General features: G+C 59.5%; 2 protein-coding genes across 5 annotated transcripts in view; one reads left to right on the top strand and one right to left on the bottom strand.

Annotated features, from left to right (window-relative positions):
- The window catches only part of NTN1 (netrin 1), a 44,222-nt gene extending 35,862 nt beyond the window's left edge, over positions 1-8,360 (bottom strand). Inside the window, exon 1 of the mRNA XM_065735596.1 lies at positions 7,337-8,360. Coding sequence (XP_065591668.1) covers positions 7,337-8,360 — 1,024 coding nt within the window. The remainder of the gene's footprint in view (positions 1-7,336) is intronic.
- A 10,658-nt stretch (positions 8,361-19,018) lies between these two features.
- PIK3R5 (phosphoinositide-3-kinase regulatory subunit 5) overlaps positions 19,019-19,699 on the top strand; it is a 44,224-nt gene continuing 43,543 nt past the window's right edge. For all 4 annotated transcript variants that reach the window (XM_065735117.1, XM_065735116.1, XM_065735114.1 and 1 more), the window contains exon 1: positions 19,019-19,101. The gene's annotated coding sequence lies outside the window, so the exon portion shown is untranslated. The remainder of the gene's footprint in view (positions 19,102-19,699) is intronic.

The following is a 19,699-nucleotide window of genomic DNA, read 5'->3' as shown; positions in this document are numbered from 1 at the left end:
TGTACACCCACTTTGTGTCCCTTTACATCAGGCAGCTGCCCCAAGGGGCTGCTGGAATAAAGGGAAAACAAAGTCTGCGTGCCTTCATGCCTCCCCGCTTCCCTTTGCTGAGCGGCCGCCATTGGCGTTGTTGTTATGATTATTGTTATGATTATATGCGTTTCGTTCTCCGCTCGGTAATGAATAATTTATGGCTCCGTCGCCGTTCCCTTTCAATGGATTCACTATCCGGGGAGACTCGCTGAATAATTTGGATCATTCGTTTTCAAGTGCGTGGGCCGACGACAAATTGTTCGCCTTTCATTCCTGGGGACGTCCATCGGTCACCAACGGGGATTTCTTTGGCCGCCCCGTGCACGTGACGGGGCTGTCTGGGGTTGTGTGGCAATGGGGTTTCTTTATTGATCGGGTGGAACGTGCTGAAGTGGAGCCTGGCCGTGGGGAGGCCGCATGGCTGGGGGGGTCAGTTTGCCAAATCACTGCGAGCATTCGTTGGCTCCACGGGGGTTTGGAAAGAGGGAATGCTACGGAGTCAAAGTGTGAGTGCTGTGGGACGCTTTGAAGGTCCGATTGGATCGAAGCTCTGATGCAGCGGATTGCTAAGCTTCCACAGTGCTAACCGGAACCCTGGGAATAGATGGGTTTTTAACAGACTTGCCCTGAGTGCGGCCTTGCCTTAGAAAACAAGCGAGAGTTGGGTGTGCTCTTAGCCCTGCTCTGCATACCGGGGCTGTGTGACGGCCTGGAGATACCTGCCCCGCTCTGCTGCCCACCCCGACGTATGAGCAGCACGAAGCACAGGCACTGGAGCACTGGGCTGAACCACACGGGAATATTAGCCGAGTTACAAAAACAAACAAACCAAACCCCTCCGGGAACCCGTTTCATTTATCTTCTTGTGTCTGGTTTTGTTTCAGCGTGAAAGTCTCCCTTTCAAACCCAGCGGTTGTGCTCCTGCCCCGACGGGCAGCGGATCCAAAGCGCTGCACCGCGAACTTCCCCGTGCCGTGTTTGCACGGTCCAACTCATTTCTAAATATTCAGCGCCGTTTCCCTCCCTCCCTCTCACCCTCTCAGGACTTTCTGCCCGAGAGCCGAGGGTGTAAAGCACGGGGCCGGGGATCCTGGTGCACAGAGCCTTTGTGTGCAAACACAAGCTGCTGTTTGTATTTGCCTTCACACTGTCAGAGCCCAATTGTGCGCGCCGCAGTGCTGGCTAGCAGGCTGCCTGCAATATCCGCTCGGCCGTCCCCGCTGCCAGAGGGACGCTCCCCCTCCCCGGGACGCTTTGAAGCAGAGTGATTTCATTTCATGAGGCTCTCGCTAATCGCGGTACGATCTCCGACATTAAGCAGAACTGACTCGGCTAAAGGATGGGAGGACGGGCGGGCGGACAGCCGGGCTGGGGGGGGCCGAGCATCCCGAGGGTGCTCCGCTGTGGCTCAGCACTGCAGTGGGTGATTCATAAAATCGCCCCATTTCTCCCATCTTCCCTTTTATCCACTATCTTATCAACTTTTTATCCACTATCTTAATCAACTATTCCTGCAAGAGCAAACCGAGGTGCTGCACTGTGCTGCCAGGTGTCAGAAATCCCTTTTCCCCACCAAACGCATCGTGGCTGCCCCCTGCACCCGCTACAGTGTGACTGCTTAGATTGGACCCAGAACGTCCAGGCAGATGGCATTAAGGCACATTAATTCGCCCCTCGCTGCTGCCATGGAAATCAAGTCATATTTGGTTGAAAAAAGCGGGGACAGTGATGGTTCTTGTGGTCCACAGCCTGGTAGGGCTCAGCGATGTGGGGAAGATGCTATGAGCTCTGCATCTTTCCCTCTGAATCCATGAGCCCTGTGTTCAAAGGTGGGGCTTTAAGGGCAGGGATGGGGCAGAGCAGATCGGCGGCAGCTCAGCTTCTCTGCAACCAGAAAGAACTTCCCATGCCAGCAGTTCCCTGCCGCAGGTCAGGATAAATCCGTGCCTCACTGCCCTGCAGAGCCCAGCTGCTCGCAGCCTGCCTCACTGCCCAGCCCTGCTGCTCCTCACTGTGCGTTTGCCCTTTTCCTTGTGGAGCTAAGATTCTCACCCTCACCGTCTCTGCCTTTGGAGCTGTGTGCAGGGCTCTTTCCTGCACCTCTGCTCACTGCACTCTGCAGTGATGCAGCTCCCGGGGCAGAGAGAAGGTCACTTTGCACTGCAAGGGCACAGCAGCTCTGTTTTTCAAGGCAGCAGGACTGCCTATGCCAGTGGAGACCCCGGCTGCTGAGCACCGTCCCCAGCACACAGCGATCTCTGCATCACTCCATCAGTTCTTAAACTCCAGACACCAGTGGAGCAAATCCATAAATCCACAAATCCATCAACCCATGTCCCATCCAAGCTGTGTGCCTCCCCCATCCCCACCCCTTTCCAACACAGGTGCCCGTGCTGTCCCAGCTCAGAACCCTTTCCTTCAGCAGATATCCTACAGCACCACGTTCCCTCCCTGCAGAAGCCTAGCGGGTCGCTCCATCCCCATCAAGCCGTGAGCTGCTGCGGGAGCAGCCTCACTGCCTCCTTATCAGTCCCCAGGGCATCCTAATCCCCCTATAAATGAAAGCTATTAAAGAACGATCTCCTTAAGAGCCTGCCCGTCACTTCCCCACTGGGGGATATCTGTGTGCTGTGGGTGTGGAGGAGTGCTGTGTGCTCCGGGTGTGCGTCCGACCCTTGGGTGCTTGGGGTGACACTGCTTGGTGAGCTCAGGAAGATGCCATAGACAGATGGGGTCAAGCCTGGGGGTGGTGAAGTTCCCTTCCATGCTCAGAGCTCTACCCTGCAGGGACAAAGACGCTGCAGGAGGAGCTGTCAGTGCTCACTAGGAGGGGATCACCATGCTACCTGGTGGTCCTGGAGATGGTTTGGGGTTATTTCTGCTGTTTGACAGCAACACGGGGTAATACCCATCACAGACCCAAACTCAAGATCAGGAGTACGGGGCTCTGAGTTCTGGTGTCCTCGTTCAGGGGGTGGGACCTGATGGCCTTCCAGCTCCAACCATCCTGTGATTCTGTGATATATTTGCAACACAAATACCCTACATACTCGCAGCCCAGCAGGAAGGTGTGAGCCTGGGAGAGCTTTACACGGGGCTGTGTGCTTCTTGCTTTGCAGGGCTGGGAGTGCATCCCCCCGGGCGGTCACAGGGACTCTGCGCGGTGAGGACAGTGCCAGCTGAATGAGGATGACATGCGTTGGCCCAGAAAGAGGAGGGCAGAGATTAGCTGTGGACAAGCTCAAGGGAAGGCAAGTGTCCAACCCTGAGTGCCAAGCCTGGTTTTGTTTTAGCCTTAACTGCGCTTTTTTGTTTGTTTGTTTGTTGGTGTAAAAACCTTTCTGTTGGAAATCAGTTTAACTTTAAGCTTCCTGAGAAGAAAAGCCTGTGAGAAAGCTCTGCCCACGCAGGGCCTGCTTGGGAAGCTACAATGGGAGTCTCGGCTGCTTATGGGACCATATTTCTATGGCTACAGCACCCAGTGTGATTCCCCATGGGAGCTGGGTGCTGGGATGGGAGCTGGGTACAGCACACAGGGGCCGTGTTCCAGCTGCTGGGAAGTGCAGGGATGCTGTGCTGCTGCTTCACACCTTCCCAGCCCTGACCCCATGTGCAGCCATGCTTCAGTCTCAGGGTCAGGGGAAACTGAAGCACATGGGAGCGAGACAAACCTGGATATGAGGAATGCTGAGCATCCCTCGTGTCCTCTGCAGGTAACAGGTTATTTGGGCACACAGCACCCCAAAACCAGCCTGCAGCAGGGGCTGAGCATGGCCACAGGGCCATCCCTCAGCACCAGTTGTCTCCTCATCCCATTGGGTGGACAGTGGGAAGAGGAAGGCCCTGGAGGATTTGATTTCCCTGGCTGTGATGAGGATGGAGGGGAGCCCAGGGGCTGCTGAGGGCAGCACTGCCCGCAAACCTCTCCCTGAACTGCCACAGAAATGAGAACGGTTCACCCCTGGTTTGTCTGGAGGAATTTTCCCATTGGAAATGCGGCAGCCCAGACCCTGGCAATCTTGGAGTCTTGGAGATGATATTTCCCTTCAGTAAGAGGAGAGGCCAGCTCACAAACTGCTGTGACACAGACACACGGCAGCCTGGGAACCCACCGCTGTGCACACAGCGGAGCAGAGCCTGACACCAAACGGGTGCCAGATCCCATATCTGAGCACACAACATGTTTCCTTTTTCTCACTGCAGCCTCCTCGGTATTGTTCAGTGCTCTCCAGGCACAACATAGGGCCAAAATCCAAGAGGCACCCGGCACCTGCAGACCGCACTGACGTCAGAGCGATGCGCGGGTGTCGGTGCATCTCCTCGTGAAGTGCTCGGGGCAGCACTGGGAACGGTGGTGGAAGGTGGTTCCCAAAGAGCCTGCAGCCTGAGCTGTCTGGAAAAAGCATTTTGTGCGAGTGGAAAGGGTTTTTCTAAAGGGTTTCAAGGCAGTTCAAGCATCACGAGCAGCTCATGAGAAATTGTGGGGTGGTGTTGGTTGCACTGCATGGATTTCCCTACATCTGGTTGAAGTCTGCAACCCTGGCTGTACTCCTGTGCATCCACACCAGCTCACCAGTGGCCGAGCTCTTGAAGGCATCTCAGCTCCGGCCTTTCCCAGCTGCAGGCTCCTCTCACAGGGGACACAAAGCTCTGGCCACAGCCTGGGGTTTGGGCCGAGCAGTGAAGTGCAGTGCAGGGGAGATGGAGGATGCAGAGCAGAGCTCTCTGCTCGTGAGTGATTGCAGCAGCAGCTCCTCTGCAAGCTGTGTCCTCCCCGGAGCTCACTCACTGCCAGGTGCTGGCCAAAGCCACACTGCGAGGCCGAGCTCTGCATGGAGCAGCTATCTGCCAGGTAATGCTGATGGGAACGTGCAATGTCACCGAGTGCTGCTAGTGGGGCTCCTTCTGCCCCTGGAGGACATCTCCTGGGGCCAATCCTTGCCCTGCATGGGGCTCTTGTGGGCAGTGAGAGGTGATAAAGCAAAATCCGACCTGGCTGCTGAGAAACGTTCCCGTGGGAAATGACTTCTCATCAGAAACTGCAGTGTGTTTCTGTTTCAGCCCCCCCCCTCCCCCCAAAAAAAAAAGAAAAAAAAAGCATGAATGGGAACAAAGGTTCTGTTTGGGCAGGGGGAAGGGGCTCACCGAAGAAACCTCAGACAAACAAACCCAACTCTCAAACAACGCAGACACATCCTGTCATATTTTCTCTTTGGTGGAATACTCAACCTGCCCCCCAGAAACCAAAGGAAAAGCACATGGGGCGAATTCACCTGCTCCCTCTGCACACCACCACGCTCCCTCAGCGTGCAGCCGACACCACCACCGGCAGCGGCCGCACTCTGCTCGGCCCCGCTCCCGGCACCGCATCCCCAGGGTCAGCAAAGGCTGATTTCCCTCTGGGTTCAGGAGACAAACCGGGGTGGGCCGACAGTCATGAGCGAGTGGGTGGGAGCTGAACGGGTTCATTGTGATCTTTATCTGGGAGGATTATTCCAGGCAGTGTGGGCTTGGCAGGGCTGCGCAGCTTTTTGGCCGCGGTCGGGGTTGCAGGATGATAGGTACAGCCCCAGGGGATCTGCGGCAGACATGGACTGGGGGAAAGCGGTTTTACCATAGTATTGCCATTGCAAAACTTTCACTTCCCAGCAAACTGTGAGGGAAAGGAAGCAAAGACGGCTATTTTCATTTGCAAAAGTCTGAACTGTGCGTGGTGTGAGAGGCAGAGCCTGGCACCACGTCCCGTTTAATTGGGAACCGGGAACTTGATCGGAAATCAACTGGAAGCGAGGGAGATGGTTCCTGGGAACACTTTGGGGCACTGCCGAGCAGCCCAAGGACCCAACAATGACCGCGGGGCATTGCATTTCACAGCATGCTTTCTGCACCCAGGGAACCAACCAGATGTGAAACAGCCCGGTTCGCTGCCGGGCAGAGGAAAGCAAACCCGGAGACAAATCGCGGCTCAGCGCTGATCGTACACCCTCTCCCGGTTTCCCCCCCACCTCGAGCGCTCAGAGCTGCCCGATGTGAACCGCAGCCCGGGGGAAGCGGAGCCACTGCGGTGTGCACCGGGACACCGCCGGGCACCCTCATCCCCCCGTCCTCCCGATCCCTGCGAGCCGCGGTCGCTGCCAGCTTTGGCCGTGCTGAAGGCGCCGGCGAAGAAATTACGCTCTCTGCAAAGGACACATCTGATTGTGATTTGGGGAAAAAAAAAAAAAGAAAAAAAAAAAGAAAAAAAAAAAGGAAAAAAAAAAAAAGCCCAACTATAATTCTGCGTTCCGTTTTTTTTTTTTTGTTTTTTTTTGTTTGGTTGGTTTTTCTTTTTTTCTTTTTTCTTTTTGTGTGTGTGCGTGTGGATGTTTTTGTTCCCTATCGTCAGAGCTGCATTTTGGAAGACGGAGCCGTTCGCTCCGCGTAAACAACGCTCAGCCACCCCTCAGCCGGGCGACGGGATGCCGGGGACGCGGAGGGGAGAACCGAGCCGAGCCGAACCCGGCACGCCGCCCAGAGCCGCCGTGGGTTACCCTGAGTCCCCGGCACACGCAGGGACCGGCACGGCCCCATAAAACGAGGAACGAGGGCTGGAGGCTGCGGGGAGCCATCGGTCGGGGATGCGGAGGAGCAGCCCCACCGGGCTCGGGGCCGCGGAAGTTCCGCGGGGCCGTGCCGGACGCTGCGGGCTCGGCAGAGCTGCCCGTCCACCTTCCGCTCCCGGCAGCGATCGGAGCCGCTCCGTGCCGAGCTGCGGCTCCTCGCATCCCCGGTCCCAGCCGGCGGCTCCCCGGGCCGCCTCGCACACGAGCGGGGCTTTACCGCTGTCCTCCGCCTCCCCTCTCCCTGCGCGGATCCCCTCCTCGTTCCCTGCCCTGCTCTCCCCTCCGCCCGCCGTCCCTTGCCCTGCTCCCCACGTGCTACCCCGGCGCTCCCGAGTCCTTCCGTACCCTCCGCCTCGCGCTGCGGGGTCCGTCGCTGCCTCTTGTCCCATACCCCGTCCCAAACCCCCCGTCCCACTTCTCCCGAGGTCCGCGCTTTACACCCCGGGTCCCGCAGCACCTCACCGGTCTACTCCCGGACGCCGCGGCTCCATCCCCGCACTCCCGATCCCCCGCTCCTCGCGCGTGTCCCCGAGCCGCCCCTCCGTGTCCCCTCCTTTGCCCCGCACTTCCGCCGCCCGTGTCCCTGGATGTCCCCACGCCTCCCGCTCCCTCTCCCCGGCGGTTCCCCGCCGGGCCCTCCCCTCCCTCCCTCTGCCCTGGGAAGCCCCGCTCCCCGTCCCGGTCCCCGTGGCCGCACTCACCCACGCACTCGTTGGCCTCTCGGGCGGTCGCCCTCTGCCAGGGCCGGTCGTAGTGGAAGGGTTTGCAGCGGTCGCACTCGGGCCCGGCCGTGTTGTGCTTGCAGTCGCACACCAGGTTGTCGTCGCGGTCGCGGACGCAGCGGGACGCGTGCCCGTTGCACTTGCAGCGCCCGCCGACCTGCAGGTCGGACACGGCGTAGAAGTAGGAGTCGCGGGCGAGCTCGGAGTCGTCCTCGTTCTCGTCGCCGAAGGTGTGCAGGCGGCTGAAGGTCACCTTGATGTCGGTGGCCGTCACCCAGTCCTGCAGCACGGGCGAGTTGTCGAAGTCGTGGGCGGTGGGGCGGCCGTCCAGGGTGCTGAAGGCGATGAGGCCGCCGGAGAGGGGCCGCACGTCGGTGTGCGAGTCGGTGCAGATGGCCTCCTGCTCGTTCTGCTTGGTGATGGCGGCGCGGCTCGGCTTGTTGTACATCTTGCGGCACTGCGTGGAGTAGAACTGGAAGGGCACCCACGTCTTGCCGTAGTCCATGGACTTGTAGATGGCCATGGACTCGGGGCGCGGCGAGCAGAACTGCAGGCTCACGTAGGTCACCTCGAACTTCTTGCCGAGGGACAGCGTGAGGGTGACGTTGTGCGGGTACTGCACGTAGCTGTCGGACTGCCAGCACGTCAGGTTGTGCGGGTTGTTGAGGTCGGTGAGGAAGGAGGGCGGGTGGGCGCGCTTGGGGTCGGAGGCGTTGCAGAGGTGGCACGAGCGGACCTGCTCCTCGCCCTTCTCCGTCACCACGCAGTACCTCGACGGCGGCTTCCCGCAGGTGCTCGACACCTTCACCTCCTTTCCGAAGGCCGAGTTGACGAAGTCGGGGATGCAGCGGCGGGGCAGCCCGTGCTCGTCGTAGCAGGGGTCGGGCTGCGCCGTCTGCACGGCGAACATGTTCAGCCCGGGGTAGCCGCCTCGCAGCGGCTGTGCCAGCCACGCGGCCGCCAGCAGCAGAGCGAGCGGCCCCTCCGCGCCCCTCCGCGGCATCGTGCGCGGCTCAGCGGGGCTCTGAGCGGGGCGGCTCGGCCGGCGGAGGCGGTGCGCGGTGCGGGGCTCACGGAGCGCGGAGCATCGCCCGCCCCGCGGCCAGACCCCGCGGAGAAAGGGAGAGCGGAGAGGCGACGGCCCCACAAAAGTGCCGCTGGCGGCGGGGCTGGGTCCCGCCTGCCTCCCGCCCCGGCTCTCGCACGGAGAATGACTGGCGGTCCCAGCCCCCGCCGCGTTTGAGGTCATGCTAAAGGAGTGACATTGCGCTCAAGGAACAGAACAACGACATCCACTGGCGGCTCAGCCAGACACACGCTCAGGCGTCGGGGTGTGTGTATGGGGGGGGGTGAGGGGGGATGGGAGCGGGACGCAGCCCCGAGGGGGCCGCCTCGACTCTGCGGCGATGAGCTCCCCGAGGGAGCGGGGATGTGCCCGGCTTCCCACTCGCCGCGGGTCCCCGCGTCCCACGGTTCCTCCTGAGCCCCGACGGGGCGGGGGAGGGCCGGGACCGCACGCCCCGGCAACTGGAGAGTCTACGGGAGAGGCACCGGGAGATACGGGACGGGGCCTTCTGCTCCCCGCGCTCAGCGGGATCCACTACTTTCCCCGTCCCCAGAACACACCGGACCTGAGACCCCTCAGCACGGAGGGGGCTGCCCACGAACACAGACCGAGCGCTGCCGAGGCCCTGGCGAAGCCCCCTCCCCGTGCAGGTGCCCTGAGCCGCTCTCGGGGCACTCCCGACCCGGCGGGTCCCTGCCCAGAGTCTGGAAAGGAAAATACTTACCGACCGCCCCAGCCCGACCCCGGGTGCGGAGGACCCTGAGCAACCCGCCCTCCCCCCCCCCCCCCAGCTCGTAGCCCCCCGCCGCCCCCCCACGGGCCGGTGCGGAGCCCCAGGAGTGATCCCGGAGCATCCCGGAGAGCGGCCGCCCTGCTCGGCCCCCTGCCTCCCGCAGCCGCTCCCCTTCATTAAAAGGGCACTTTTATTTTTCCAACGGAGGTGCCCTTTCTCGGAGCGCTGCCCACTCCGTGTCACTCAAGCGGCCGAGTCCTGGCACGGCGACGCGGCCCCACCGCTGCCAGCCCCGACGGGGCGGCCCGAGGGGACGGGGCTGCCCGGGCAGCGGTGAGCCCCACGCCGGCCTCCGCCCCCTCCCCTCCGCCCGCCCCTCTCTCCGCTTTGAATTCTTTGCCACCGAGCTGAATAAAAGTGGTTGTTGTAAATTGAATTAGTGCCTGATTAATCTGCTCCCGGGCCTGCTAGCCCAGCGGGGCGTCTTTGGCAATGCAACCGCCTTCCCTGCAGGGCAGCGGGGCTCCGCAGCCTCCCTGCCCCCACCGCTCCCCCCGGCCCCCATCGGCAGTGCCGCTGCTGCTGGGATTTGTTAACTCTTACCCGGGAAGCAGCCCCTCCGCTCCCGACGCCCTCTCTGCTCCGGACCCCCGGAGCCCACGCGGGTTTCAGAGCCTTCGGGGCACCTTCGAGAAGCACTGCCCTGCTGCCCCCGGCCGAATCGAGGGATTCATCCCCCCCTCCCACACTGAGCGCTACCGGCGTCGTGTCCGTGCACCGTGCCCGGAACTTCTTCGGCCACGCGTGTCTGGGACGGACCCCTCCCCACAGGGACGTCGTATGCGGGGCTCCTGCGCCCGAGGGAGGCCTGGGAATGCAGCAGATGCCCTCCGACGGCTGTCCGACCCCCACAGCCCTCGGTACCGTCTAATCCCATTACCGGGCTGTTCATTTAACAACCGCCCGGCACTGCCGAGCCAGGTCGGACTGATCCCCGGCCGCGGAGTGCCGTCCTGCCCGTCCCGCCGCGTGTATTCAGCGTTTCACAACCCCCGGCGTTTCTAATGGCTCTTGCGGTCATTAACGTGATTTACGGAGGCTTTCCTGTAATTACCTCTCCCTCGAGCTATTAAATGCTGGTAAGCAGCGCGGCGGAGTCTGAACCGCGCTCCCTGGGGCCGGTTCCGATGCTGCCGCCCCCTCGGGGCCTGGAGGCCGGGACCGGACCCACCGAGGGATGCTCGGGAGGGCAGGCCGTGCCCCAGGATCCAGTTTGGGATTGGCTCTTCGCATCGTTAAGCGCTAGCGCGGGGGACCGGAGCTTCGTCGACCGGAGAATCCCTGGGAACGGGACGGGGAGCTCCGATGGGACGGGCAGGGCGAAGCGGCCCTTTCCCCAGGTTTTGCTGGGAGTAACCTGGTGAGAAACGGGAGCGAAGGGTTTTATTTTGTCCGGGAAACTCGATGCTCAGAGCCTGTTTTAAAAGTCAAATCGCTACGGGTCCCGGAGCTCGTCCACCTCCTCGGGAACAATGCGCTGCCCCGAGCCCACCTCCCCCAGCCACCGCCCGGCCCTGGGCTGGGGCGGGGGGGGCTTCGGCGGGGGGGTGGGGAGAAGCCGAGCGGCTCTTCTTCCCCTCCCCAATATCTGGGGGCCGTTCCCCCGGCGGGACCGGGAGCGGCTGGAAAGGCAGAGAAGACCCTGGTTGAAATAATCAGGAGCGATTTATTCCCCCGGAGTGACAGTTCTTTTGAGCGGTTGCCGAATGGCAGTTTCTGTCTTTCTGAAAGCTTTTCTTCCAGATTCTGTTCAGATTAGGCTGGGGAGATGAATGAGGCCATTATCCAGCCCAGTAGCTATTCTGAAATGCCAAATTAATTACCAAGGGCTAAATCAAGGCCCTGGGGGCTGGAGGGGAGGGGTGTGTGTGGGAGAAGGGAGGGGGGGTGGGGTGGGGAGCGTCGATTTGAGGTGTGAAAATATCTCCGTGATCTTTGAAAGCCGGGTACGGCAGGGGCAGCCCCGGGAACCCCCGCGTTACACCGCAGGTGCAGCACCGGCAGCGACCCGGGGGGGTTAATCTGTGCCTGTGCACACCCCCCCCCTCCAGGCCCGATCCCCTTCACCTGGGGGTGTGGCAGGAGGGATGCTCCCCGTGCCTCTGCCTGCAACGGCTGCTCATGGCATTTCCTCCTTCCCCCCCCACGGTGAAAGCTCTGTGGCAGTTATTATTATTACTATTACTCTGATATTTACGCTTCCCTCCCAAGCAAATATCATTTGCACATAAGCCCCCGATCGCATTATAGATTCTCATCCCATAATCCACTCCTCAGTTCCCAGGAAAGCACACCTTTAGCTCCTTTCATTTAGGTGAAAAACCCCACAGTTTAGGGAACAGTAGGTACACCTTGACTGCAGGGCTAGATGGGCAAGTGTCTGAGGCTGAGGGCACACAGCTGGCACAGCCTGGGTCAGCACGCTGGGACCCTGAGCAAAGTGCTGGCAGCAGCAAGAGCAGAGCCAGGCAAGGCTTTTCCCTAACCTACACTGTCCTTGCAAATGGGGAATAAGCAGCAGAGAGATTTCCCATGGGCTGAGAAGTGGGCTGTAGAAGGAATCAAGCCTTTAATGTAAATTGGCCGTGGCTGGCAGAGCCCACTGAACACTGGGCTATTCAGCATCGCTGTGAACCTCTAATGACCAACTTGGATTTCAATTATACACCCAGGATTGCCACCAAGTGAGATAAGCCCCTGGAATACTATATTTTCTCTTCTAGGGCCCACAGGCTGGAAAGCTCAGTGTGCCATACGTGATTTATTTGGGGCAGAACTGGCTGACACACAGCAGCTGCACCCTATAGCTGAGCCCAGGGACTGACAGGTGGGTTTGGTCCCTACAGAGACTGCCACAGTGTGGGCATCAAACAGGCCCACGGGAACAGGAGCACTCCTTGGTGGTGGTAAAAGTGATTTATTTAGCTGTGTGCTCCCTGGAACGGTTTCATTCAGATCGGTGCAGATGTAGCAGAACAAAAAGTAATGCAGACCAACCTGGAAAACGTGGCCGGTCCTCTGCACACTGTGTGTGTCACTGAGGTGCCATGGGGTTGAGAAACCAACTGGGAGCTCAGTCTGCTGAACCTCAGGGGCCTGGATGCAAGCCCACCCTTCGCAAAGGACTTTGCAGGCTTTGCACTCGCTGCTCTGTGCTGCTTGCAGCCCCACAGCGCTCCCCAGCTTGCCCTTAAAATTGCTCAGTGGGGTGGAGACAGCTCCTCACCTGTGTTGTAGGATGATCTCTGGGTACGAGGAAGCTGGCAGCAGCCTGGGGTGCATGTCCTTAGCTCTGGTGTAAGGAGGTGGACCACGTAGGGGCTTCTGAGTGCAGTAGGGGCCCTCAGGGAGACCCCGAGGCCACGATTTCCTATGGGATCCAGGAGAGTCCGGGAAGCTGACACACAGTTCTGGTTGGGGATTTTCCTCCCCGCTGAGTCAGAATAGAGTCGTGAAAAGGAATTTGATCTCCTTAAGCTGATGTCAGGCAGAGATCGGCCCTGGACAGAGCTCTGGGCGGGAGGGGGCTGTGTGGGGTCGGGTAGGAGGAGTGGTGTGCTCCAGCTTCATGGTGCAGGCTCACAGCAAAGTGAGATGCTGCCTTCAGCTTGCAATTCACTCAGCTCCAGCGATGCACTCAGCTCCGTCTGCAGGGAGAGGATGCTGAGGGTGGCAAAGTCCCCCTGCACAGGGCTCGGGGTGACAGGGACACATCACCCACAGGACAGCAGGACTTTTCCCAAGCCTTACCCACAGCGCTTTGCAACAGTCATTCTCTTTTTGGCAGCCATCCTAGCCTAATTATAATTAAGTATGTATTAAGCGGGTTGAAGTGGCCTTCAAGTGGCTATAACCTTTTAATAGGGGAACCTGCAGGAGGGCAGAGGGAAAGAAGTCTGGCTGGGCAGTGAGGTGCTGGGTCAGCCCCAGGCATGGCTGGGGAGCACTGGAAGCATCCTTCAGAGGCACCCGCCTCACTCCAAGGGGCTGCAGCCCCCAAACCCAGCCATGTTCCCTCTGCTCTAAGGCAGGTGAGGGTCTGCATTCCCCAGCTGCTCAGCAGGGCAATGCTGCTTGCACTCTAGGCAAAGTTATTTGGTCTCTGCAGCAGAAAAGGCTGTGACAACTATACATATTGCAGGTGGTAGCCACGCTCCTCACTCCTGCTCCCAGATCCTTTAGTTACAAGGAGTGGGAAGACTTAAAAATTTATTTTCTGATCTATCTATACCCACCATACTCTACCCTACCTACTTTTCCCTCTCCCTCTCCCTCTCCCTCTCCCTCTCCCTCTCCCTCTCCCTCTCCCTCTCCCTCTCCCTCTCCCTCTCCCTCTTCCTTTCTCATTCCCTTCCCTTCCCTTCCCTTCCCTTCCCTTCCCTTCCCTTCCCTTCCCTTCCCTTCCCTTCCCTTCCCTTCCCTTCCCTTCCCTTCCCTTCCCTTCCCTTCCCTTCCCTTCCCTTCCCTTCCCTTCCCTTCCCTTCCCTTCCCTTCCCTTCCCTTCCCTTCCCTTCCCTTCCCTTCCCTTCCCTTCCCTTCCCTTCCCTTCCCTTCCCCTTTTAATTCTCTCCTATGTTATGGTCACATTTAAACACGTATATTTGCAATTCTGAGCCTAGAAATGCCGATGGGACCTTGGAGGATTTTCCAAACACAGAGCAGCTTTAAAATAAATGGGAATTAGAGCACCAGAGTGAAACTTATCCCTGGGGGAGTTGAAGTTAAGCGACATTTAAGGATTTATGTAGGGCAGAACGGCCAGGGGGTTCTCCTGCCTGGAAGTCCTGTGTTCATACTGATCCTCACCCAGGGCTGCCATGTGTGCCCCTCGCCCTCCCCCTACTCTCTGTACCCCCTGACATGGCCCAGGGGTTGCTCCTGGTGCTGTGCTGGGTCCCCTGCACATCCCTGCCACAGACGGCTTTCAGCTACAAAGAGCTCCCAGCGCTGTGATCCCTCACAATGCAGTTTTGCAGCCTGCGAGAAACGTTGAGCAGTGTTTCCTCTGCCAGGAAAAAAAAAAAGAAAAAGAAAAAAACCCCATCTCCTTTGTTACTTCCCAGTTTGAGTAACAAAAGGCCGCTCATGTGGCACCTCCTGGCTTGCTTTGCACCTGCCCTGGGACCTGAAAGGGAATCATAGAATCACAGATTCACCAAAGTTGGAAAAGCCCCCCGAAATCATTCAGTCCAACCCTCTACCACCACCATTTTCCACTAAACCACATCCATCAGTACAACAGCTAAACATTTCTTGAACGCCTCCAGGGACGATTCCAACTCCCTGGCACACATCCTGCAAGAGGACAGTAGGTAGCAATGCTTTCCCAGCTCACCACATCTGCCTTTCCTTTCCCCATCTCCATCCTGAGAAGACATGTTGGCTGCCTGCCATTCCCTGTGTCTGTCACCATCCCCATCCCTGTCATCATCCCCATCCCAATCCTCATCCTCATCTCCATCTCCATCCCCATCATCACCCCCACCCCCATCTCCATTCCCTGCCCTTCTCTGCCCCCCCCCCCCCTTCTCCCCCAGGGGTCTGGTGGAGATGATCACACTCTGGTGGGTACCTCCAAAGGATCTGTGAGACGCTGCTGCCGCCGTGGTTCTCTTTCCCCCAGACTCCCAGCATCCTGTCATTCGCATCCCTCTAGAAAACGCGCTCTGCCTCTCCCAGGTGGGCTCCTTCCCCGGAAGCATCCATCCCTGTTGCCGGCCCCAAACCGCTGCAGCGACCTCAGGTGACATCGCTCCGCCGCGGCCCTCGCTGCGCGGGGGGGACCCTGTGTCTCTCTGTCCCCTGCTGCCATCTGCCGGCTCGTCTGTCGTACAATGTGCATCCAAAATGCTCTCCCATGGGGGAAAGAAATGACAGCAGCATCCAGCAACCCGCACTGCTGGGAACTCGGTGGTCCACTGTGCTGCGAGATGGTTCAGAGAGCTGCAGCTCCTCTTGCACAACGTGCTCAGGACTCGGGGCAACCTTCGGCTGCAGCTCTCCATGCTCAGGGTGCTCCGGGCTCAGGGCATCCCGCAGCCGAGGGTTCCGGGACGCAGAGCGTGGGGGGGCTCAGGGGGGGCTGTGCTCAGTGGGGTCGCAGCCACCGCGGCTGTCACAGCAGCTCTCCTCCGCGCCCACCCCATGAAGCTGCTGTGCACGAAGCTGGTGGCTTTCCGGGGGGGGCAGCCCCCGCTGGGGGGTCGCCACTCGAGCTGCAGTTCCGCACCGGGACACGGGGTGGGGGCCGCAGCCCACGGAGCATCACTCCCGGCTCTGGAGAGCTCTGCCGCTCCCCGGGGCCGTTCTTTGGGACCAGGGCAGCCCCCATTGCGAGGGGACTTCTGGCAGCATCTCGCCACGGAGTAAGCCCTGGGTGCAGCTCCGCGGGCACAGCCGGGAGCAGCGGGCAGCTGTGCCAGCACGACGGCGAACGTCGCCCATCTGAGAGGACGGGGGAAGATGGTGCAGATCGACCCTCTGCTCAGACCACAGAAAGTAGATACGGTTCCTTGGGGTCCAGTTGTCTCCCCCAGGTTTCCATGACAGCCCTGCATTTGACATTCTTTTTTTCTTTCTTTTTCTTTTTCTTTTTTTTTCTTTTTCTTTTTCTTTTTCTTTTTCTTTTTCTTTTTCTTTTTCTTTTTCTTTTTCTTTTTCTTTTTCTTTTTCTTTTTCTTTTTCTTTTTCTTTTTCTTTTTCTTTTTCTTTTTCTTTCCTTTTCCTTTTTCCGTCTCTCTCTCCATTGCTCTTCCCTTTTTCTCTTTTTCTCTTTTTCTCTTTTTCTCTTTTTTTTTCTCTTTTTCTCTTTTTTTTCTCTTTTCCTCTCCCCTCCCCTCCCCTCCCCTCCCCTCCCCTCCCCCCTCCTGGAAACCCAAAGCTCTGGGACAGGCACAGAGGGCTTCCAGCCAGCACTCGTGCAGCTCTGTGTGCTGAAATCAGTCACAGAAATGAGATGCTCGGCTGGGTCAGGTTCTCTGAGGTCATGTTTTCACCTCCTTTGTGGAAGGCAGAAGGGGAAGGCCTGGGGTCAGAGCTGCCACCACTGAAGCCTATGGCCTGTTCTCATTTCTCGAGGGTCAGGTTCAGGTGGCACTGAGCAGACTTTCAGTATCCTTTAAACTGCACCAGAGAAATGAAAAACACAAGCTGCAGGAGGAACCGGCGAGAAAAGGCAGGTTCCCTTTTTGATGGCTCCTGCTTCCCCTTCCCCTGGAGACTGTGCAGGCAGGGGCAGAGGGCTGCAAGCTCCAACACTGCGTGATGTGCAGAGGAGGAAGTAATGAATGCACCGAGAGCCTCTGCAGCACGGCACGGCCGGGGTGCTCGTGGGAGGGCTGCATTGACCATCCAGGACATGGGGAAACCTGCAGTGTGGGATGCAGGGAGTGCAGCCCTGGCAGATGTGAGCGTGTCCTTGGGAGGTGTGAACGCGTCCAGTGCTGGCTGTGATCCACGCCAGGAGCTGATGACTTCTATCATCCTTCGCAGCTCACTTGTTGTGTTTTTAGTGTGTGGCTATGGAATCCCTCACACACACCCAGCAGCAATCTGGCTGTGATGGCATCCCACCCCAACGCTGATTTGCTCCCTGTCCTGTCTGGATAACACCCAGCTGAGTCCTGCACTGCTGCACCCCAGCAGAACCCCGGGAGCCCTCCATCTCTGAGCTCAGCTCTGAGCTCTTCCCACAGCTGTTGCTCCACCTGAATGTGCAGCACTGTGGTCGACGTTGAGCTTTGGCCATGTGGTGTTCAGTGCTGATTTGGAGGACAAGGAACGAGAGCAGGAGACAGGAGAAGGAGATTCGTATCCCTGGAAATGAGAAAGGATTCGGTGGCAGCAAAGTGGCAGCTCCGGGTGCCTGCAGCCTGCTGCCCCACACACCGCGGTCCCTTTGCATGCCTCAGAAACCCGACCTGCTTAGAAATGTTCCCCATTTTCTGATACCAAAGGTGCTTTGTGCAGTGACTGCTTTGCTGATGAAGGCATCCCATCCCAGCGCTTGCAAACCTCAGATCTCCGTGCCCTGAGCTGCCCCCGCTCCCGGTGTGCATTGCTGTGGGGTTTCCAGCTGAGTTCGCTGGAACTCGTGGTACTGAGAACCCGAAGCTCCGCTACGCGTGTCAGCCCCAGCTTCCCCTCCACTGCCGCGTGTCCCATTGCAGCTACCCAGCACAGGGAGCGCTGGGGAAGGGCTGAGCTGCAGGGCTGAGCTGCACCCTGCGGGCTTCATCCTGCTCGGTGGCACCACGCTGCTGTTTGTCACCTCAGCCCTGCAGGCTGCGGCACGGCACCTCCCCGTGCTGCCCCGCTTCCTTCCGCCCCTGAGCCCCTGTGTTCACCAAAAATGGTGACTTCCTCAGGCTGCCGTGTGCCCTGAGGAGCATAACAAGCAGAGGGCAGCGTGCAGGGGTGGGATCTGGAGGGACAGAGCTTATGCAGCTCAGACACCCCGGGGAGTTTGGCCTCTGCTGATGCGCTCCGATTCCTCTGCCTCAGGGACAAACACTGGGACTGAAACTGGAAGGTGGGCTTGGAGCAGAAGGGGTGGGAGAGGTCATATCGGCATCCCAACAGCTGAGCCAGGACTGGTACCATAGCACCATCCTTTCCTCACCCCACTGCTGCCCTTCCTGGCAGTGCAGGATGCAGTATCCTTCCCACCCTCCTGCTGCTCCGCCGCCTGCCGTGCCGTTTTGCAAGGCTCGTAGCACCATGACCAACTCCAGACTTTCTCCTCCGGGTCATTCTTCTTACGAAATAGTGCCACACAGCTGCTGAAGGCCGAGATCACGGGACTTCACCTGGTGTGAGCCACGGGGTGGGTGGCAGTGGGGCCTGGGGCAGGCATCCCACACGACAGGCGGTCCCGGGGTCAGCGCCCCAGAGGGATTTTGGCTCTGAGCACATCTGCTTTTTTTGTAATTCACTGGAATCTCACTGTGAAACCCACATCTATTTCAGAGCCTGGGCGGGTTTCAAGTCTCAGAACATCGGTAGCAGCGGTCACTCTCTTCTGAAATATGAAAACCCGCAAAGGAACCCAAAGCCAGATCCCTCCTGCTGCTTGATGCATCAGCTGGGCTCCACCCGGCCCTGCACGGCACGACCGCTGGGAAAATGTGGAGAACGTGGCCCAGAGTCCATACAGCACGGGCCCTTGTGCTGGAGATCTCTTGAGGGCAGCAAGGAAAGACATCTCCAGGTGCCACCGGAGGAGAAAGTGGCAGAGATGGATGGATGGATGGATGCAAGGATGGATGGATGGATGGATGGATGCAAGGATGGACAGGTGGATGAAGAGACAGAGCTGGTGGATGGGTGGATAGGTGGATGATTGGATGGATGGGTGGGTGGATGAAGAGACAAAGTGGTGGACGAAGAGATGTATAGACAGGTAAAAGGAAGAATTACTAGAGAAATGTATGAAGGGAGGGGTAGATGTATAGAATAACAGGACCAGAAAGTGTGGGAGGGACAGATGGAGGGATGGTAAGATGAACTGGTGGATGGATAGATGGTTGGATGAATGGCAGAGTGGTAGAAGAGGGGGATGTGTGGGTGAGTAGATAGAGGGCTGGGGGTGGGTGGATGGATGGATGGATGGATGGATGGATGGATGGATGGATGGATGGATGGGTGGGGTGGTCCGGAAGGACAAAGCTGTCCTGCAGGAGGAACAGGCGGCTGGGCTGGGTGGAGGTGCGGGCGGGGAGGGTCCGGCCGGGCCACACGGGCGGGGCGGGCCCCGCCTCCGGCCCCTCCCGCCCGCCGAGCCCGCCCCGGTGCTGCCGGTGCTGCCTGGCGGGGAGCGGCGCGGAGCGGAGCCCGGCGGGGCGCGGCGAGGATGGGCAGGGGGCCCCGGCGGCTGCCGCCCTCCAGGTGGGAATCCCCGGGATCGGGAGTGCTGCGATCCCCCCTCCCCGAGTCCGGGCTGTGGGCATCTGGAGGAGGTTCAGTGCGGCCGGGATCCGGGAGCAGATTGTAACCGGAGTGCTCTGCACTCCTGATGCCCCTGGGGGGGGCTCCTTATATCGGGCGTGTTAGTGTAATCGAGGGGCTGGTGGATGTGGGGGGCGTGTAATCTTGGGGAGTACTTTCTGGGGGTGATAATCTCTGTGTGATGAGGAGGGGACCACAGAGCTGCGGGCTCCGTGATCAACCCGAAGCGGGGCGCGCACGCTGGGGGAGCCCCTGGGACCGATCCCCACCTCCTTGTAGCATCCGGCTGTGGGACAACCCGGCAGTCCCAATCCCCGCAGCCTGGGATCCCCCACTGAACCCGCGGGTCGGTCGGGCCGCGCTGCCGTGACTCATTTCGGGACCGCGTGCTTGTTTGCCTCCCGCCGCAGCACGGAGATGCTGCTTGGGGCCCAGGTGTGGGGCCGGTCCCCCAGGGGACCCCCTCCACTGCACACGGCTACACGGGAAATCCCGGGGGCTCTCCGGCACCCGGCCGGAGTTTTGGCCGTGCCGCTGC

This window comes from Cyrtonyx montezumae, unplaced genomic scaffold (assembly GCF_038088225.1).
Source record: "Cyrtonyx montezumae isolate F1298 unplaced genomic scaffold, pur_monq_1.0 scaffold_19, whole genome shotgun sequence".
Taxonomy (NCBI): Eukaryota; Metazoa; Chordata; class Aves; order Galliformes; family Odontophoridae; genus Cyrtonyx; species Cyrtonyx montezumae.
Note: the sequence above shows the minus strand (reverse complement) of the source record. Positions and strands in the feature narration are given on the sequence as shown.